Raw genomic sequence first — 19,613 nt, forward strand, 5'->3', positions numbered from 1 at the left:
CCTCCCCGCGGAGGGTCGCCAGGTGCAGGTTTGGGACAATCCCGGGGATTTGGGGATTGAGTTCTGGGAGGCCAGGGACCTCGGTGTGGCGCGCGCCGTGCCACAGCCTCCACCCTCCGAAAAGCACCCATTGCCCTCGCCCCGGGGGCAGCCGATCTCTGCAGTCCGGAGATGAACCGTGAAACGGGAGAATCCCCCGGCCGCGCCGGGAGGCTGGCATCCCTGCGCGGGACGAGGCCGGGGAAGTTTCCTCCCGACGGCGCCCAGTCGGCTGGCCAGAAGCGCGGCGCGTCTTCCCCGCCGCCGGCCACGCGGCCCGGAGAGGCCCGTGTTCGCGCAGCGCCGCCCTCCGGTCCGTCCCGGCCCAGCCCGGCCGGGCGACTCCGTCCCTCCCTCGGTCCCTCCCCTCGGCGAGGGGCCGGCCCGGGAGGAGCGCGGCTGGCTGGCTGGCTGGCGGGCGGAAGGCGCTTGGCGGCGGGCCGCGGCGGGCCACTTGGTCGGGGTTGGGGCCGCCATGGGCGACGAGGACGAGGAGGAAGCGGCGGCGTTCGAGCGCCACTGGCGCGCCGAGTTCCCCGGGGAGGCGGCGCCGGCGCTGCGCCTGGGCTCGGCGGCCGCCCTGCAGGAGGAGCTGGGCCGGTGCCGGCGGCGGCTGCAGGAGCTCCAGCGCGCGCTGGCCGAGGAGAAGTTCAAGGCGGGCTACCTGGAGGCGGCGCTGGGCCGGGGCGGAGCGGGAGCGGGAGCGGGAGCGGGAGCGGGGGATGCCCGGGCCTCGACCCCGCCCCGCCCGGCCCCCCCTGTCCCGCTGCCCCGCGGGCGAAGGCGCGGCCAGCGCTGGGCACGGGCAGCCCCGTCGCCTCCACCCCGCAGCCGCCCCCCGCGGCCATCCGGAGAGCGGGAGTCGCCCGGCGGCGGCGGCGGCAGCAGCGACGGGACCACCAGCGGCAGTTCGGACCGCGACGACGCCTCCTCGGCAGGTAGGTCGCCGGGCGGAGGGAGGGACGCCGCCTCCTTTGCGCCCTCGCAGGCCCGGCACTGGATCCCTCCGGCGGGAACCTTTGGCTGAAGCCGACGGCCGCCTGGACATCCCGCGGCAAGGAGTCCTCAAAGTGAACTCGGTGTGTGTGTGTGTGTGTGTGGGGGGGGGGGGGGCTAGGAGCTTTCTGTCCTCACTCCAGATTGGCCGTCTTTTTTTGTGGGGCCCTTCCCCCAAATTCTGAGGGCTTCTTGAATACATCAGTTCTGCCCCCCCTCACACCCCATTCAGAGTTTAACTTTTATGTTCACAGGCCTCATCCTCCCCAGTCCAATTCCGGTTTGTAAATATTAAAACCTCGAAACTCAGCAAGTCCCCACTTAAAAGCTGGCCCTTCTTGTTGAGAACCCACTTCCTAATCCCAGATAAGTGGGGGGGGGTGGTCACTGAGCTCTTTGCATATGCCCAGAGACCCTCTTGCCTTGACTCATATCCTCCGCCCCAGCATTGGTGGTGAAAACCAGCCAGAGTGCCGAGCCCTGATTGGTTGTTTTTCAAAGAGTTCACAGCATGCCAACATGAGATGGTTGGCAGAGAGCACCTCCGGGGGCTGAATGAAAGCCCACGAGGCACCATTCTTTCTGCCGCTAAAGATTCTGGATCTGTTAAGTTCCTTTGATGTGTTGAGTGGCACAAAATATCTCCCTCTCTGAGAGCTCCCTCTCTCTGGGGAGCCCTTGAGGGAAACCCCAAGACGCCAATTCTGCAAAGGGCTGTGTTCCAGTTCTGAACGCAGTGGCTTGGTCTCAGCCCATGTTGTGTGGCTTGGGAAGGGGTGTGCTTTCCAGGGGTTGAGGGTTGCAGGTTGCCATTCTTGCGGTCCTTCCAAATCGTTCTTTCCTAGATCTGCTCCATCACATTTCTGGCAGAATGGGGTATGGAGCCCATTAGCGCTGGGGCTGGTCCCCAGGTGTGAGTTCATCACCAGGCGACACCTTACCTGTCTAAATGAGCGTCACAAAGGGGCTCAGGACATGCCCTGCCTTTGGTGCCCCTGTGAGTCTTCTTCGATGGAATGAGTTAGAAAGTTAGGCTGTCAAGTAGAAGGGGGGGGGGCTGTCTCCCAGTGGTGGAAAGGGCCATCAGGTTTCAAAGCAAGAGGCAAGCTGAGGTTATTTGCCATTGCTTGGTTCTGCCGAACGACCCCGGGCTGCCTTGGTGGTCTCCCATCTGGGGCTGACCCTGTTTAGCATCCAAGATCTGATGGGATTGGACTCACCTGGGCCACCCAGGTCAAGGCAGCTGCCTTCTAGACACTGTCACAGGTGAGGCTAAACTGCTGGCCAGGAACTCATGGGAACTGTAGTTCGTGGACATCTGGAGAACTACACTTTGGCCACCCCTGCCCTGTCATATTGTCTGCCCTATTAGTGCCTTGCTTGATTGTACCATTCTCTGTCCAGCTTGGTGTCTTGTTTAAGAGCCGCAGCCTCTAATCTGGAGAACCAGGCTTGATTCCCCACTCCTTCTCCACATACAGCCGGCTGGATCTAGTCACAGTCATATTAGAACTGTTCTCACAGAGCTCTCTCAGCCCCACCAACCTCGCAGGGTGCCTGTTGCGGGGAGAGGAAGCGAAGGCGGCTGCAAATCATTTTGAGACTCCTTTGGGCAGTGAAAAGCAGGGCATAAAAATAAGGTGACCAAATTTTAACATTGGTAAAGCGGGACACCATTGACCGGGGGGGGGGGGGGTCTTGATTAAAAATTTGGTCTATATGGAACAACAAAATTTTTCATAGAATGCAAAAATAGTACTGTAATACATATTTTTAAATTTCAACATAAGTACAATTTGCCAGGTGCCCCCAGATGTCCCTCCAAAAGTGGGACAATCTGGTCACCTTACATAAAAACCAACTCTTCCTCTTTTGCTGGTAGTTGGTAGTTTCAAAGGGGCCACTGAACTTTTGTGTTGTCTATGCATGCCCTCTTGGTACTCTTGAAGTTGCAACATTAAAGTGTGAAACATCTTTCACAAACAACTTTGGAATAACTTTTATTTGCTTCATGGGTGAAACTGGGTGTAACTGGATTCCAATCTTTTCCCTATCCCATCTCTGTGGGGGGGGGGTTGGCTTCAGGAATGTGACTGGCACATGAGCTGGAGTGCTGGTGCTTCTTAAAATTAATTTGCCTGTCTTCATAACATTCAGCCTGGTTCATGACTGATTTCCATAGGTTGGTTCAGAGAAGTTCATTAGGTACACAACTGAATATGCAAATCCACGAAGCTGCTGCATGCTGAGCCAGACCGCTGGAGTCTGCCGAAGTCAGTGTGGTATACTGTGACTGACAGTGGCTCCTTAGGGTCTCAGGTTAACACCTTTCAGTTCCGGTCTTTCTTTTAACTGGAGATGCTGGGGATTGAACTGGAGACCTTCTGCATGCTGAGCAGATGCTCTACCGTGAGCCATAGTCCCTTCCCATGAAAGTGGTGCTCAGTGGAGATTCACTTTGAAAATCTGTGCCATGAAAAGCTAGGTGATGGAGTTGTTTCTTAGTGCACGCTCTTGGCTCTTGCTCTGTTTGGCACATAATTTCTTCTTCTTGGGGAAGGATGAAGAGCTCTGTGTGGCAGGGTCTAGAGCAGCCCTTCTCAACTTTTTTGCCATTGAGTAACCCCTGAAACATTCTTCAGGCTTTGAGAAACCCCAGAAGTGGTGCGATCACGCAGAATATGGTTGGGAAGTAGAGCTGTGGACATCCTAAACTGGGAGCCCTGCCCTTCCCACTTCCTCCAGACCCATCAGTGGCCATATATGGTCACATCATCTGATAGATGTTTAGACATTTTTAAAGGTATACAAAGTTAATTAACTCCCACCCATTCCAGAAACCCTTGCAGGGCTGTCACAAAACCCTGGTTGAGAAACCCTGATCTAGAGAATCTCTGTGTGGCCGCTTCCTCCCACTTCTTAGATTCTGCTGTGTGCTGTCAACACCAGGCACGTGCAGCTCATATGCTTCTGAGACTGTCCAAAACCCATAGGGACTAGACACCTCTTTCTCTCTTTAGAAAAACAGCGCTTAGATTTTGAAGAACAACAAGGAGAAGAGCCAGTTTTATATACTCCATTTTTCACTACCAAAAGGCGTTTCAAAGTGGCTTACAATCGCCTGTCCCTTCCTCTCTCCACAACAGACACCCTGACAGAGCTCTGAGAGAACTGTGGCTAGCTGCATGTGGAAGAGGAGGGAATCAAACCTACTTCTCCAGATTAGAGGCTGTCCTCCTTAACCACTCCACCACACTTGCTCAATTATGTTGTTCAGTTTTTAGTTCTGCATGGAGCATTGGGCAAAAGTGGCCTATTCCTTTCACGACCAGGAAGCTTTTGCTTTGAATTCTGAATCAGGCAGCTCAGCCCCTCCTTTCTGCTGTAAACCCTTTGATGAAAGAGCATTTGCTTTATCAAAGTGCTGACAGTATACTCTGTGTGTGTGTCTAGGGTGGGAGAGGCTCCTTCGAAACCTGTTGACCCGCTGGCCGTGCCTGTGTGACTCCCTCCCGTTCTTTTAATTAGCTAAAAGCCATCTTGGCGGTGCTGCTCCAGTGCAGGACAAGAGGTGGCTCAAGTTTCTTTTGCATTTGACATCCGGCCGAATCTCCAGAGAATTCCGGCCAGCCCCGTGTTTGGCTGGAGGCAGCTTTCATGGGTAGGGCTTTGGTTGCAAGCAAAAGCCTGGTCCCCCACAAAATGCCCCATTGCCCCAGAAACTGTTTATCAGTCTTTCTTGCCGTGGGGGGCTGGCCATGGAGGGACCCTCTGATGTCACTGAAGGGAGGTCTGGATTGGCTTTGCAGATGGCACTTGGTGGCCTTTGCCCTGGGTGCTAAAGGCACTGCAGGGCTGTTTTTCTGCCCTTCCTGGCTAGTTTCTGACATCGCAGCTGCTCTCGTATGCATGCAACTCTGATTCATGGGCCAAAGCAGTTCCATTTGATACTGCTGCAGTTTTTCACTTGCGCAGTTTGGGAGAATCATGCAGGCTTTTAACATCTTTTGGAGGCTTCAGGACAGGCTGATTGCTTGGAAGTGGGTAGCAATATTTTGGTTTCTGTGATTTCCCCCAACATACGCACACGTCCGCTGGTGCCTCCTTGTGTGAACTCAACCAGTCTCCCCTCTTCCCTCTTGAGAGCCAGACTGATGTGGCGGTTAAGAGCAGTGGGCTATAATCTGGAGAACTGGGTTCGATTCCACACTCCTCCATGTGCAGCCAGTGACCTTGCCAGTCACAGTTCTCTCAGAGCTCTCTGAGCCTCACCTGGCTCACTGGTTGTCTGTTGTGGGGAGAGGAAAGTGGGCGATACCAAGCTGCTTTGCGACTCCTTCGGGCAGTAAAACGTAGGGTACAAAAACTCAGCCCTTCTCCTCCTCTCGTGTTCGGTGCCTGTCCTGTTTGGGAAATGCTGTGAGCTTACTTAGTCGCAGATGCCATTTTCTGTGGTTGGATTTTGATAACAACTTTGTGGCTTTCACTTCTGCAGGCCAGTTATTTCTGTTTTTAATCTTGGGGCAAATCTTCGAGAGGCAACACTGACTAACTCTGAGCATCTGCATTGCAAGCTAGGCTCTTGAAATTGCGGGCAGGATTCAGCTTTCAGAGAATCTTGGCTGTAGTCTTCTGGAAATAAAGCGAACTTCTGATTCTCCTTAGAAACCCTCAGTTTAAAAGAGAACGGTTTTTAAAAGTACATTATTTTGCTGCTGTGCCCAGCTGGGCATTGCATGTTCATGAAAGGGTGCAATTTTGCTGGGAAATGTTGCTGTCAGCTGACATAATGCTTGACCCTACTTTTAACTTTTCAACCCAGTCTGCTGGGAAGGTGGATATAAAGCATTCTCTGAAGGTAGCTGTGGGCTGGATGACAGCTGGGAAAGTCAAGTTCACCCCATATAATCCCAGTGGATGATGGATGATGTGGTGGTTACCCCGGGGAAAAGGGAGGGAAGGTCCGCCTCTGCTGGAAGGGTTTTCGATCTGGCCCTACAGAGAGAATTTCCCATATCCTCTTTGGCTTGTAAGTACCCTTGGCCAGCTTTGGTTGGCATGCCAGCTCTGACCCTTCCTGTGACTGGACTCCACATGTGGTGCCACCTTGAAGACCTGTTTCAGAGCTTCAGTTAGTACACAGTTCTACCGCAAGACTATCAGACAGGGCTGCCCGTCTGCTTTCGAGCACAAACCAAAATGCTGGTCGTGCCTTATAAAGCTGAACAGTCCGGGAATCTGGGATATTTCAAGGACTGCTTCCTGCTGTCTGAACCTGCCCATCTAGTAAGAAGCCCTCCTCAGTGAGATTTTTCTCTCTCCTCTTGCGTACCAAAATTTGGGAGCACCCAGTATGTTTGCTGGGCGGAACGGTCAAAGTGTATGACTGCTTCATTTGTTTCACTGGTGGAACTTACTGGAGACTCAAAGTGGCGTATAAGCGCCTCCCCTTTCCTCTCCCCACGTCAGTCACCCTGTGAGGCAGGTGAGACTGAGAGAGCTCTGCAAGAACTGTGACTGGCCTAAGGTCCCCCAGCTGGCTGCACATGGAGAAAGGAGGGGGTGAATCAAACCTGGTTCTCCAGATTAGAGGTTCCATATTAGATTTTGTGTCCATGGCGGGGCATCTAGTTGCCCACTGAAGGAAACGGCTAGATGGCCATAGGTGGGATGACCCAGGGGCTCATCTGATGCCCCTCTCCCAGCTCCCCCCTAAAGGAGTGTGGCGGAACAGCTCAAGCGATCAGGGGCTGATCTTCGGTTCACGTCCCAAAGGGAGAGGAGATGGGCTGGGACAGTTTTGCGCATTTCTGTGCTAATTTCATTTGTGTGACTAAATTCCAGCCTGGGTTCAGTTAGGCTGCCAAAGATAACAAGAGCGGGTTACCAAATGCCCTCTTTTTAGAGGACATGTCCTTTTTTCTCTTTTGGGCTCTTAAAAAAAACAGATGAAAATATCCTCTTTTGGGATAGGGAGGTTAGGAATATTCCTCCTTTATTAGCAATGAGCAAAGCCTCAATAGCAGGGAGGTTTAAATGAGATTTGCCATAGGGATCACTCGTTCAAAGTGTCCTCTTTTTCGCTTTTCAAAATACGGAAGCCCTGCAGGACCTCATAAAGATAGTTTTGGCACAGGGGTCCTTCAGTGATGCTGACAAGACCCTTGTGGTTGTGGGGGCCGAGACCTGGAAATTGGGTCCGCATTAGCTGGTCATAGTGTGTGGCAGAGTGGTTAGGGCACCTCACTTGCTGAGGGAACTTCTGTCAGCTATTCCTTCGTGTAAAAGGTCGTCTGCAGCGAAGAACAGGGGCAGGTAGCCAATTCCGTGCCTTTATGGAAGCAGCCATTTCTTGGCAGTTGTTTGTTTGGGATAATGTCACGTGTTCTGGGATGATCAGAAGAAGAAGAGTTGTTTTTTATGCTCCTGTGTTCTTTATCCTAAGGAATCTCAAAGCAGCTTACAGTCACTTTCCTTTCCTCACAACAGGCCCCTTGTGAGGCAGGAGGAGCTGAGAGAGCTCTGAGAGAACTGTGACTGGCCCAAAGGCACCCGCTAGGTTTCTCTTCTCTTCCTCTCTCCCTGCAAGGGAGATGGGACTGGGAGAGCTCTTAGAGGACTGCTCTGCAAAAACAGCTCTGACAATAGCTCCCTTCATCTCTCCCTGTGAGGCAGATGGGGCAGAGAGCATTAGGAGAACGGCTCTGCGATTGCACCACTTCTGGGATTTCTTGAAGCCTCGAGAATGTTTCAGGGGTTTCTCGATTGTAAAAAAGGTGAGAAAGGCTGGACTATTCTATTGCATTCTATTTGGGACTTCCCTTGAAGGTGACTTGGAAACGACTGTGAGTCCAAAATGCAACAGCCAGGTGATTGAATCATGTCTCACCTATTCTGGAATGTCTGTGGAGCGTCTGTTCCCAGGTCTGATTCAAAGAGCTCACAATGACCTTTAAAACTACTCAAGGCCTCTCACCCACATGCTCAGAGAACTTTCTCTTCCTTTATTGAACTGCAGTTCTTGCACAGGGTTCTCCCACGGAAGTCTGGGAGTGACTGCAGCCCAGGCATGGGCCTTAGTAACGGCAATGTTAGAAGAAGAAGAGTTGGTTATATGCCGCTTTTCCCTACCCGAAGGAGTCTCAAAGTGGCTTACAGTCGCCTTCCCTTTCCTCTCCCCACAACAGACACCCTATGAGGTGGGTGAGGCTGCGAGAGCCCTGATATTCCTGCTCAGTCAGAACAGCTTTATCAGTGCCATGGCGAGCCCAAGGTCACCCAGCTGGCTGCATGTGGGGGAACGGCGAATCGAACCTGGCATGCCAGATTAGAAGTCCACACTCCTAACCACTACACCAAACTGGCTCATTATGGGATGCCCTCTCTGAATTAGAATCCCCAGGGTGGTGAGGAAGGGAGACTCCTAGGCAAACATTGGCCTGATGTTAATCCTTTGGGCAGCCTGGTGTGTGACTGATGATTTTACTTTGTGTTTCAGTTTCAATGGCCGTGTGTTGCTTCTTAGGGAAAACACGGTGTAGTTTCTCAAACAAAATAAATGCCATTCCCTTACAGCAGCCTTTCTCCAGTTTTTTTAACCATTGATAAGACCCTGAAACATTCTTCAGGCTTTGAGAAACCCCAGAAGTGGCATGCTCGTGCAGAATATGGTTGGGAAGTAGTGCTGTCGACATGCACCTGGGGCCCTCCACACCCCCTCTGGGCCCATCACTGGTCATTTTGGGAGGGGCTGGGATGTCAGCATGGCCATATGTGCATATCACCCAAAAATATAAAAATCAATTAATTACCACCCATTTGGGAAGCCTTTCCAGCGTCATCGAGAAACCCCAGGGTTTCTTAAGAGACAAAGTGGCCAGAGACTAGACTTCCTTGTAGCAGCTCCTTACCTATACAACTCCTTGCCTCCAGATTGCACATACCTACAGCTCAAGAGGGTAGGGTGGAAATGTTTGGGTTATCTGGTTTGTGTGTTTTCTTTTAAAGTTGTGATTTCCCCTTCCTTCCCCCTCTTCTCCGTGGAGTCCAAAGTTGGCTGTGAGTTTACTTTTCGTGGCTGTAAGGCTGGTAATGGTTGATCGTCTGCCTTGTAAGCTTGCAGGCAGGGTTTATTGCTTTAAATTGGGCACCGTGTTCCTAAACAAGCTTTGAGGAGTGGCTGGCAAGAGTGTGGTGAAATTCCTTGCATGCTTGGTGATCACATCCCGCAGTTGTAACAATTCTGGAAAACAGCAATCCGTCACAAGGTGAGTAATAAACCAGAACTGCGCCCTCCCGAGGAGTTTTTGACTGGCACTCGTGAATGGCACAGAAATATTGATGGGTTATTACTACTGCGCTCTTGTAACATGTGAAAGATGAGAGGTTCTCTCAGAGCCAGCGTGGTGTTGTGATTAAAGAGCAGTGGGTTCGAATCCGGAGAACTGGGTTTGATTTCCTCCTCCTCCTCCACATGCAGCCAGCTAGGTGACTTTAGGTTAGTCCTGGTTCTCCTAGAGCTGTTCTCTTAGAGCTTTCCCAGCCCCACCAACCTCACAAGGGTGTCTGTTTTGGGGAGAGGAAGGGAAAGGTGCTTGTATACTGCTTTGGGATTCCTTTGGACAGTGAAAAGCGGGGTATAAAAACAAAACAGCTCTTCTTCTTCATGATGTGATGCAAGAAGTGTGCAGGAAGCGACCAGGCGGTGATGAAAGGCGATAACTACAGATGTCCCTGATCAGTGTGGTTGGCTGAGATATCACATCCCTTTATGACAAATGCATGATTGTAAAACTCTCAGCTTAAAAACAGGACTGGAGAGAACCAAAGGGAGCCGGTGAGGCCATATTTCCAGGGATCGTTGGGGAGTCCTTCAGTGCCTTCCCAGAAGCTGCAGTGGCAACCTAAATAATGCAAGCGCATGTTAATGGATTGTGGGGAGAGGAACACTCAACACCGAGAAAATCCAAATTCTGCACCGAAGTGTAGGGCACACCTTTCCATGCGCACGGACCTCTCAAAGGGATGGGGCAGATTTATTCTGGTCTGGTGAAAGTTAAAATTCGTGGCATTACTATGGCTTGGACAATGTTTAATTTTATTATTTATTCATTATTTCCCGTCCGGCCAGTGTGTGTGTCGCCTCCCACGTCCTTAAGGATGTCTGAAGAGGAAAGCTCGCTCATTAAGAGCAAGAGCACTCTGCTCATGCCTAGAGTCCGCTTTTCTCTCGTGGCCGGTGAACTTGGCAGATTGAACGGGCTCCAGTGTGACTTGATCGGCCATCGGAGCTGAGTTGAGGGGGAAGCTTAATTGAATCAGCCACTATTTATTAAGTTGAATGTGGGGGGTGGGGGTGGGAGAGGACGCAGGGAGGGATTTTGGCCGGCCGTGAAGCTGAAAGGATGGGCGGGGGCGGCTCGTTTATCTCCTTGACTGCAGAAGGCAAGAAGCGGAAACGATACGCTGGTAGCGTTGGAGATTGAGTGCTACCTCAAGTGCCACTGTGGCCGTTTCTGCAGCTAAGGCTCCTATCTCCCCCACTCCAGTCTATATAATGGGCTTCTGGTCAGATGCGCGAAACTGAATGCTGGAAGAGGACAGCTGGCCTGAGGACATGTTTTCGGGCAGGGGTAGTCAACCTGTGGTCCTCCAGATGTTCATGGACTACAATTCCCATGAGCCCCTGCCAGCGTTTGCTGGCAGGGGCTCATGGGAATTGTAGTCCATGAACATCTGGAGGACCACAGGTTGACTACCCCTGTTTTAGGGGATCCGTCGCCCGCCCCGCTCAACATGTGGGCTCTTCGCCTTCAGCCTGCGTTTCGGTCACCGCATGACGGAGTGCTTGCTTGGGGAGATGGCGTGGGTGGGGGGGGGGGAGGAAGTTGCAGAAAGCACTCTCGAGAAGCCAGTGATGTGTTTGTCTTGCTTCTAGCACAGGGATTCCCAGCCAGGTCTCCGTAAGAGATCCTCAGGGGCTCCCTGGCCTTTCCCCTACATCCTGCCTTAATGGACTCAGCCACAAGCTATTCCTGACATGGGGATGAAAGCAGGGAGCCGGACGCTTCCATTGACCTGGGGGGTGGCATTCTCAAGTGGGGTGGAGCCTGAATGCCTACTCCTCCTTCAAACCACCTCCTTCCCCTGCCCCTTCAGTCCTCCTTGGGTGTGGCAGGGAGGCATGGCCCTTCTGGCCTGGTCCCTCCCTCAAAGCCTGAGAAATATTTCAGGAGCTTCTCCGTGGTCAGAAAGTTGAAAGGGGTTGTTCTAGTGCCTGCCCTGGTGGTTGCAGGCACCGTCATATCCCCTCCTTTCCCAGGCAGCACCTTCATGCAGTTCGGGCTCCTTTGGTAAGGCCTTTGAAGCCAAGAGAATGGGCTGGTAAGCTCCGCGTGCATAAAAATTCCCCCCCAGTCCAAGGACAAGCAAGTCAGGTGTTTTGTAGCCTCAGGGCCTAAAGCAGGGGTAGTCAAACTGCGGCCCTCCAGATGTCCATGGACTACAATTCCCAGGAGCCCCCTGCCAGCGAATGCTGGGAATTGTAGTCCATGGACATCTGGAGGGCCGCAGTTTGACTACCCCTGGCTTAAAGGCTTGTCAATAGTCTCATGTGAAATAAAATATTAGATGATCCTGTGGCTGTTTCAATTTTAATTTGGGGTTTTAAATTGTGTCGTCAGTATTTCATTTGAGAGCCGTACCATAGGATTTTCTTGGCAGAATTTTCACAAGGTAGGCTGCCCGGTCTTTCCTTCCTTAACCCCCCCCCCTTTTACCTAGGCTTGAGATCGGCATGCTCAGGTGTGCATGGCATAAAGCCTGATCTATCACTGGGAGGCAAAATCGCGAAACCCCGGCTCACTTATTTTGGCCACATCATGTGATCCAATTCAATGGTGACAGCAGTTCTGCTAGGACCGGTCAGTGGAAAAAGGAAACCAGGCTGACAAAGGTCATGGTGGCTGGATACGATTGAAATGGACACCGGAATGGAAAACAAAACCCAAAACAACCACCTGTATTTGATCACAATGTTTTGAAGACTGGCAACGAAGTGCTTGTGGGTCACCTGGATGCATCGGTGCTCCTTGGCTAGAGGTCCGGCAATAGGGAGGTCATGAACCACCTGGGCTTCCTCCACACTTGGCCACGGAACTCTCTGCGTGGCTGTGGGGCCAGTCCCTTGCCCGCCTCCCCCTGCTTGATCTCCCTTGCTCAGTGTGCACCTGGCCGGCACAGCTGCCTCTTTTTGTCCCTGGAGTCCAGCCCAGATTGGTCTCCAGCAGCTCAAACGCTCTCTGAGTCAACAGCACAACACACCCAAGATGCAGCTGCTTATTTGCCTTCGCAGATAAGGTGAAGCTGGCCGCTCCCCAGGGCTTCGTTGCCAGGATCCACAGAGGAGGCAGAACCCGGAGGAAGGAGCAGGCAGCTCTCTGGCGGAGACAGCCTCGCTGGGCTCGACTCATGAGAAACGTTACAGGCCCCGGCCTGAGCCAGGCTGAGGTCCTCCAGGGCTTGGTGAGGCTCCGAGGAGACTATCCTTTGGTGGCCACTGAAGCTCGGAACAGCTGCCCGCCTACCTTGCTTCTATCCTCTGCTCCATGGGAATGGAATACTCAACAGCCGCTCATTCAGATAACTTTCCTCCTTTTGTAGGAAAGAGGAAACACAGGATTACGCCCAGACTGCAGCTTCTGTGGAGCTGTGATTGCAGACTTCCTGGTTCAGGATCCCACTGCACTGTTGCAAAATCTTAAATTGAGCTTTTCCTTTTCCTTGGTGCCTGCGTTTGCTCCTAGACTTGAGGCTCAGGGTCTCTAGCTTCCCAAACATTTGACAACTGAATTAAAGATGCTGGGATTCTTCCCTCCTAAGACTTGGGGGGGGGGGGGGGAAGAGTTGTGAGAATCGGATTGTCTTGTAAGATGTATGTGAAAACATAAAGCATAAAAGCTGCATTTTGGGGGGGGTGCAAGACATTACTCCATTAAGACTTCATAACATTTTCAGTTTGCAGTAAACAAATTGAAGGATCTCGACAAGACAGAACTGTAGGTTTCTGAAGTTTTGAGATTGTCTGAAAAATAACAGAGATATCGTGTTGCAATTCTGGAGCACTATGCTTGATGCTTGCAGCCATATTGTTCAGAGTGTGGCCATTAGTGATGTGTACATCTCATGCCGCTCATGAGAAGAAAGGACTCCCTGGAGAAGAGCCTAATGCTGGGAGCGATTGAGGGCAAAAGAGGAAGGGGACGACAGAAAATGAGGTGGCTGGATGGAGTCACTGAAGCAGTCGGTGCAAGGTTAAATGGACTCCGGGGAATGGTAGAGGACAGGAAGGCCCGGAGGATCATTGGTCATGGGGTCGCGATGGGTCGGACACAACTTCGCACCTAACAACAACAACAACAACAACAACAACAACAACAACAACAACATCTCATGCCTGGCCTCCTGGAGGTTTGCAGCTTGTGTCTCCACACCCTTTAAGTTTTGCCGGTCAATGATTATTTCTGCAACAGATTTCCGTTGCATTTTTCATTGAACATCTTAAAAGATTTCTCCTATGGGTGCCGCATGAGTTTTCACATCAGAAAGTTTATTTCAAGAATCTTCAAGAATGAAAATTACTAGAGGATCACATTTCCCTGGGTTTCTGATTGGAAAAGCACTGACTCTTGCAGAGATACAGCAGATTGTTCTGGGGTATTTTGTAGCAGGTGATCCAAGTTGTCCTTGATGCAGAGATCTGAAGGAATTATTTGTTTCCAGCAAAGGTTGATTGGAGGGAGGCAGAGGCTGAGCAGGGACTCATGGAGGGATGCGACTGACATCCTCCGTCGCAGAATTAGCTTTGGCATGAATTTCTTGTTGCACACAAGTGGGAACATTAGGGAAGATTTGGTATTGCCTGGCTTAGTTCCATTCCAGCCTTTTGCTCTGTGTCTGGTTCTTAAAGGACTGTGGTCAGTCAGAGTACCTTTATTGGCATAAAATTAAAAGGTCGCTTTCTTGTGTGATTCTTTTAATATTTCACTTGCAGCACAAAACTCTATCCTTCTCTGGCTGCAAAGAAGTCTGTGCATTTCAGCAGCACAAAACACTTCTTTAAAAGCCGGTAATTTCTGTGGTTTGCAGGACAGGCTAGTAGCTGTGCAAAGATGCGTCTCTCAGGAAACCGCTGTTTCCACGCCTGATACTCTTGTGACTGAAGAGGGGCCCCTCTTCCTAACCCCCGCGCAAGTCAGTGGAAGCCAGCCCTTAAACAGAAGAAAAAGCTTCAGAAAGAAGCTGGATTCTGTGAACCATCTAACCTGTACTGCTGGGAGTGCATTGGCACGATTTCTCCTTCCTTTTAAATCAGTTTTGCAACCGTCGTGAAGAGATACGATGAGGCACGGCTGGCCGTCTGGTTTTTGAAAGGGACAGGGCAAACTGACCTCTTGTGCCCCCCCCTACCTTGCAAGAGCCCCCTCTGCCTTTGGCCAGGGGGTTGGAATCCCAGCCTTGCAGCCGATTCAATCAATCAAACTTTATTACAGTCGTTCAAGTTATATGAAGTCGATACAAAAGAGACCAAAAGAATATGGTCATTTAATGTAATACAATTTAAAACAGATCATAAAATAGAACTTAAAACTTTGGTGCTTTAGTCAAACTGCGGCCCTCCAGATGTCCATGGACCACAATTCCCAGAAGCCCCTGCCAGCGAATGCTGGCAGGGGCTTCTGGGAATTGTAGTCCATGGACATCTGGAGGGCCGCAGTTTGACTACCCCAGCTTTAGGGATGAGTCTTTTGAACAGACCTCCCCAAACCTAAGAGCCAAAGGCCACATATATATAATATAATTTAAAGGTAAAATTTGGCCCTTTAGTATAATCTTTATAATTTTTATAAGTTTTACGATAATAGCCAAAAAGCTGGCTTTTGATTTATATATATATTAAAGTAACAATGACTGTATGTTTATAAAAATTATAGGAGGTATGTACTATTGTAGACTAGAATAATGACTATGTTCAGTTAAATATGTTCTCTTCTGTTTTGTAAAAATGGTTGATAAGCCTGTATTAATTGTATGCTTTTGTATTTTAGAAGGACAACCACTGAGGAAAACAAAATTGAAAACGGTTTAATCTAGAGGCCGTTCTGGTTGTGCTTATACACATAAATTTACAAGAAGAGATAAGAAACGTTTATTTGTATTTATTGTGGAATTGTTTAATATAGCCCGGGATAGGTTCTGTTTTCTACCCCAGCTTTAGAGCATCGGATTTTTACGGCGGCGGCACAAAATTTAGCCAGCTGAGTTGTCATCTGGGGGGGGGGGACTCATCACTTAGCAGCCTCTTTGTTCGATCTACATCATGATGTTCTGGCAACTTTTTAAGGAGTGGTTCAATCAAATTGCTACGAATGTCTACATAAGCAGGGCAGCGGAACAATATAAGCTCTCTTGTATCAATTTCGCCCCTCCCACAAAAACATTGTCTCAGTGTAAGGGGAATGTTCTTATAGCGACCCTCTACAAGAGCTGAAGGCGAGACAGAGCGTCTTGCCAGGGTAAATGCCCTTCTTTGTTTACTTATTACCAGCTGAGACAGATAAGTGGCAGGGGCCAGAACATATCTTGTTTTAACTGGGGACAAAACTGCAGCCGATTCTTCTTGGGGGTGTGTGTATGTGTCTGAGGCCTGCCAATATAAGAACAACTGGTCTTCACTCCTTCTGATGGCCTTTGGTATTGCTGGGCCTTTTAACAGAACAGTCAGAAATCCGGCAGGTGATGTATTTTCCTAGCAGTTAGTTGCATGCCATGCCTGTGTGAAGCGTTGCATGGATCCTTTTGAGCCAGCAGGTGGGGCTTGAGAATTCAGGATCACTATGCTCGCGCATGGGGCGGGGGAGGAGGAGAAGCCCTAAAAGTAGCATCAGCATCAGCCTTTCCTTGAACGTGCCCTTGGGTGTTGAAAAGTTACAGTACGACTGGAAAAGTGTCTACATGCGTATGTGCTTTGTGCATTAGTATCAAGGGCCTTCATTTCCCCATTGATTAGCTGTCTTATTGAGGTGCAATGAATCCACTTCAGATCGTCCCTTCCTGTTTTCGCAGCAGCTGTCCAGGGGGAGAGAAGGAGGGCGTTAGGTCATCCCTGGAACTGGTCCTGGAGTGCCAGAACAACCTTTCAGTACAGGCGGAATAAAAGACTGGGGAGCCCACTGAGCATGCGCAAAGGGCTTTCCCGTAATCATCCAGACAGGGCTTGCAATGAACTGGAGAGTTCTTTGACACCAGCTCGCTTTGGAATTGGCTTATGCTGCAGGGGTAGCTAAACTGCGGCTCTCCAGATTTTCAGTTACTATGAGCCCCTGCTGGGCCATGGCTCTGCCTGTCCTAGGCCCCTCCATCTGGCAGAGGCTTTCTCCGCTCTGTACTGCCTGGGAATTTTTTTTCATAAGCACAGGATTGATCCTGGGGTTTTCTGCAGAAGAGCTGGGGCTCTGCCACTGAGCTATAGCCCCCCAGAGGACTGAAAATCACTCCCGATCTCTGTGCAGAGGCAGGAGCACTGAAATGGAACATCTTGGTGTCTCTGGCTCAATCTCAGCTGCTCTGACTGAGGACGGCTCTCCAGAGTCCGGGGCAGAGAAGGGCCTTCCCCACCCCAGAGATCCTTGAAGCAGGGAGGCTGGGGACTGAGCATGGGACCTGCTGCTACCAAAGCCAGATTTCAGCCCCCGGGGCTCAGCTCTGTCTTATGTGCCTCCATCAGAGAAAGAAAGATTCAGGCGGGCAGCCGTGTTGGCCTGAAGTAGTGGAACAAAACCTGAGTCCAATGGCAGCTCCTTGAAGACCAACCAAGTTTTATTCGAGGTGTCATCTTAGCTCGTAGCTCCTTTGTGAGCGCCCAAGAACGGTATGAAAGTCAGCCAGCCACAAAGGAGTGATGCTCCCGTCCTCAGGCCTAATTCTGGTGCGCACTTGTGAGGTAGGGCGGGTGCTGAGCATGTGTTCGACATTCCTTTCTGTTGCACTGAACACAGGAGCTGCCGCTGTGAGGTTGGAACTGGAGGGAACTGGTGATCGGCTTGGGGGCTGTATGCTTCTCTGCGTGTCCTGCTTGGAGCCACAATAGATGATCCACTTGGCTGTATGAACAAGCCCTTTGGCGCATACTTATCCTGAGTCGCAGCGTCTCATTCCATCTAGCTCTGTCACGTCCCCTCTGACTGGCAGTGGTTGTCTTAGTCTCCAGCCGAGAATGTCCTCATTCAGCAATGGCTTTAGTTTGAATGGGAGATGCCTGACATCAAAGCAGGGAGTTTGTGTTCACCTGTAGTGCTCTCACCACTGATCCTTGGTTCCCACTTCAAGATCAAGTGAGCAAAATTTACTGGGGATCCTGGGTCCCAAAGAAATAAAATTGGCCACAACCAGGGCCAGGGCCTTTTCAGCCCTGGCCCCTGTCTGGTACACAACTCTGCCTAATAGAGTGGTGCTTAACCTAGGGGTCAGGACCTCCTTGGGGGTCGAATGACCTTTTCACAGGGGTCACGGCAGGGCAAGCAGCTTGGCTGGGGGGCACCATCCACACAACAGCCTTGCAGGGTAGATCGAGATAGAGCGTTTGTCTGTCTGAAGAAGCAGAAAAGTGTGAGATCGGCATGGTGGGACAAGAGGCAGAACTGAATGGAGAAACCCCGGGAAAAAAAACAATTTATATACAATCATGAACGGTGGATCTTCACGCCGTTGGTCAGTTTTGATTTAATTTTTGTGAAAGAACACTTGCATAATTTTATGGTTGGGGATCACCACAACGTGAGGAACTGTATTAATGGGTTGCGGCATTAGGAAGGTTGAGAACCACTGGCCTAATAAGATCAGGACCCTGCAGGGCCTTAAGTAGCTCAACAGGTTATGTAAAATGGAGTTCCACCAGGCCTATGGTTGAGGCCCCAGAACAACATCTGAAAAATTTGCTGACCTCCCTGTTTGTTTACTTAATAATCTATTTTACTTAATCAATAACCTTGGGGATAATATCCTGCCATTGTCCTTCCCTCCATTTTCTTGTTATTCATGTGGCGTTGAAGAAATCAGTTCTAAATTTAATTTAAAAAAATCTTTATGCTTTTTAAATGCCCTGAGCCTCCGAGGAAGGGCCAACTAGAAGTGCAATAATAAATATATAAATCAATCAATTTAAAAGGCCTAATGTGTGTAGTCCTGGGTTGCCCCATCTCCAAAACGATTCGTGTGGATCCGAAAAAGGACCAGTGGGATGATCCAGGAACTGGAGCGTGTCCCTCGCCTACCCCCACCCCTGAGGAAAAATTAAACAGCTTGGCACTCGTCAGTTGAGAACAAAGATGTCAAGGCAGGGAGAGAGTGGGAGAGGCTTCTAAAATTATGCACAGGGTGTAGATAGAGAACTTTTCCTCCCTGGGCCAATCTGATGAAGCTGATGAGCAATAGATTCACAGCCAAAAAAGGAAGATTCTCCTTCATGCAGTTCACAAACGTAACATAGAGTCACAGAATAATAGAGTTGGAAGGGACCTCATGGGTCATCTAGTCCAACCCCCTGCACTATGCAGGACACTCACCTACCTATTGTTCATCTGCTGCAGCCTGCCACCCCTTTGCCTTCACATGTGGAACTTCCTTCCACAGGATGTAGTTATGGCTGGCTTCAAAAAGGAACATTGGACATGCAGCAGTGGATGTTGGCTATGAAGCTCCGTGGAGGTGTCAGTCCGGCCACCCCATTCCAAGGACTTAATGACAAGTCTTTGGGGGAAGGGTGTGGCATTTGCTACCAGTTTGTTCCTTCTGCGCAGACCCCCACATCTTGCCCACTGGGCGATTTTTGAGGATTTGGTGATGTCTGGGGGCTCACTGAAAGGGCGGAATGGAGAAGTCTCACTCCGCATGACTCAGGCTAGCTAGATCTCAGAAGCTGAGCCGGGTCGGCCTTGTGAGTATTTAGATGGGTGTCCACTAACAAAGGCCGGGGTTGCTATTTAGAGGCAGAAAGTGGCAAATCCAATGGGTAAAGCCGCAACATGGCCCTTAACCCACACACACACTCTGCAAAGTTTGCAGGTAACTGAATACATGCCAGAACTTCCATGTTCAGAGGCAGTATACCTTTGAATGTCAGTTGCATGTCTGGGGAGGGTGGATTTGGCTTCCACGTCCTTCCTTGTAAGCTTTCTGGGGCACGGGGTTGGCTGCAGTGGGGAACGGGACCCTGTCTGATCCAACAGAGCTCTCCTGGTGTTCTTAGTCCGTTCACTTGTTCCATTGTCAAGCTCCAAGCTATGAATGGTAGAGAGTCTAGCCACGTGCTTGTGCATTTTGAGAACCGTCCAATTTTCTGCTGCCTCTCAGGGGACCTGTGCCTGAAAGGTGGGGGGCGTTGTGATACCAGGGGAGCAGGCGGGGGGCAAGCTAGTGCCTCTCAGTGTGCACTCGCTGCTAATTTGGGAGCACCCTCCCCTGCCCGTTTTCCCACTTTATGCGTGTGACTCACACCCCCTCCCTGGTGACTCACTCTGAGT

At 50.7% G+C, this 19,613-nt stretch overlaps 1 protein-coding gene across 2 annotated transcripts in view; it reads left to right on the plus strand.

The window, feature by feature from the left end:
* The first annotated feature begins 417 nt into the window (after positions 1–417).
* Positions 418–19,613, plus strand: part of ABR (ABR activator of RhoGEF and GTPase) — a 131,224-nt gene continuing 112,028 nt past the window's right edge. The window contains exon 1 of one of the 2 annotated variants that reach the window (XM_077311828.1): positions 418–977. In XM_077311828.1, coding sequence (XP_077167943.1) covers positions 515–977 — 463 coding nt within the window. In that variant the 5' untranslated portion in view covers positions 418–514. Of the gene's footprint in view, positions 978–9,284; positions 9,303–19,613 lie in introns of those variants that run through there. The other variant, XM_077311830.1, reaches the window with a different exon arrangement.

Source organism: Paroedura picta, chromosome 15 (genome assembly GCF_049243985.1).
Source record: "Paroedura picta isolate Pp20150507F chromosome 15, Ppicta_v3.0, whole genome shotgun sequence".
Classification (NCBI taxonomy): Eukaryota; Metazoa; Chordata; class Lepidosauria; order Squamata; family Gekkonidae; genus Paroedura; species Paroedura picta.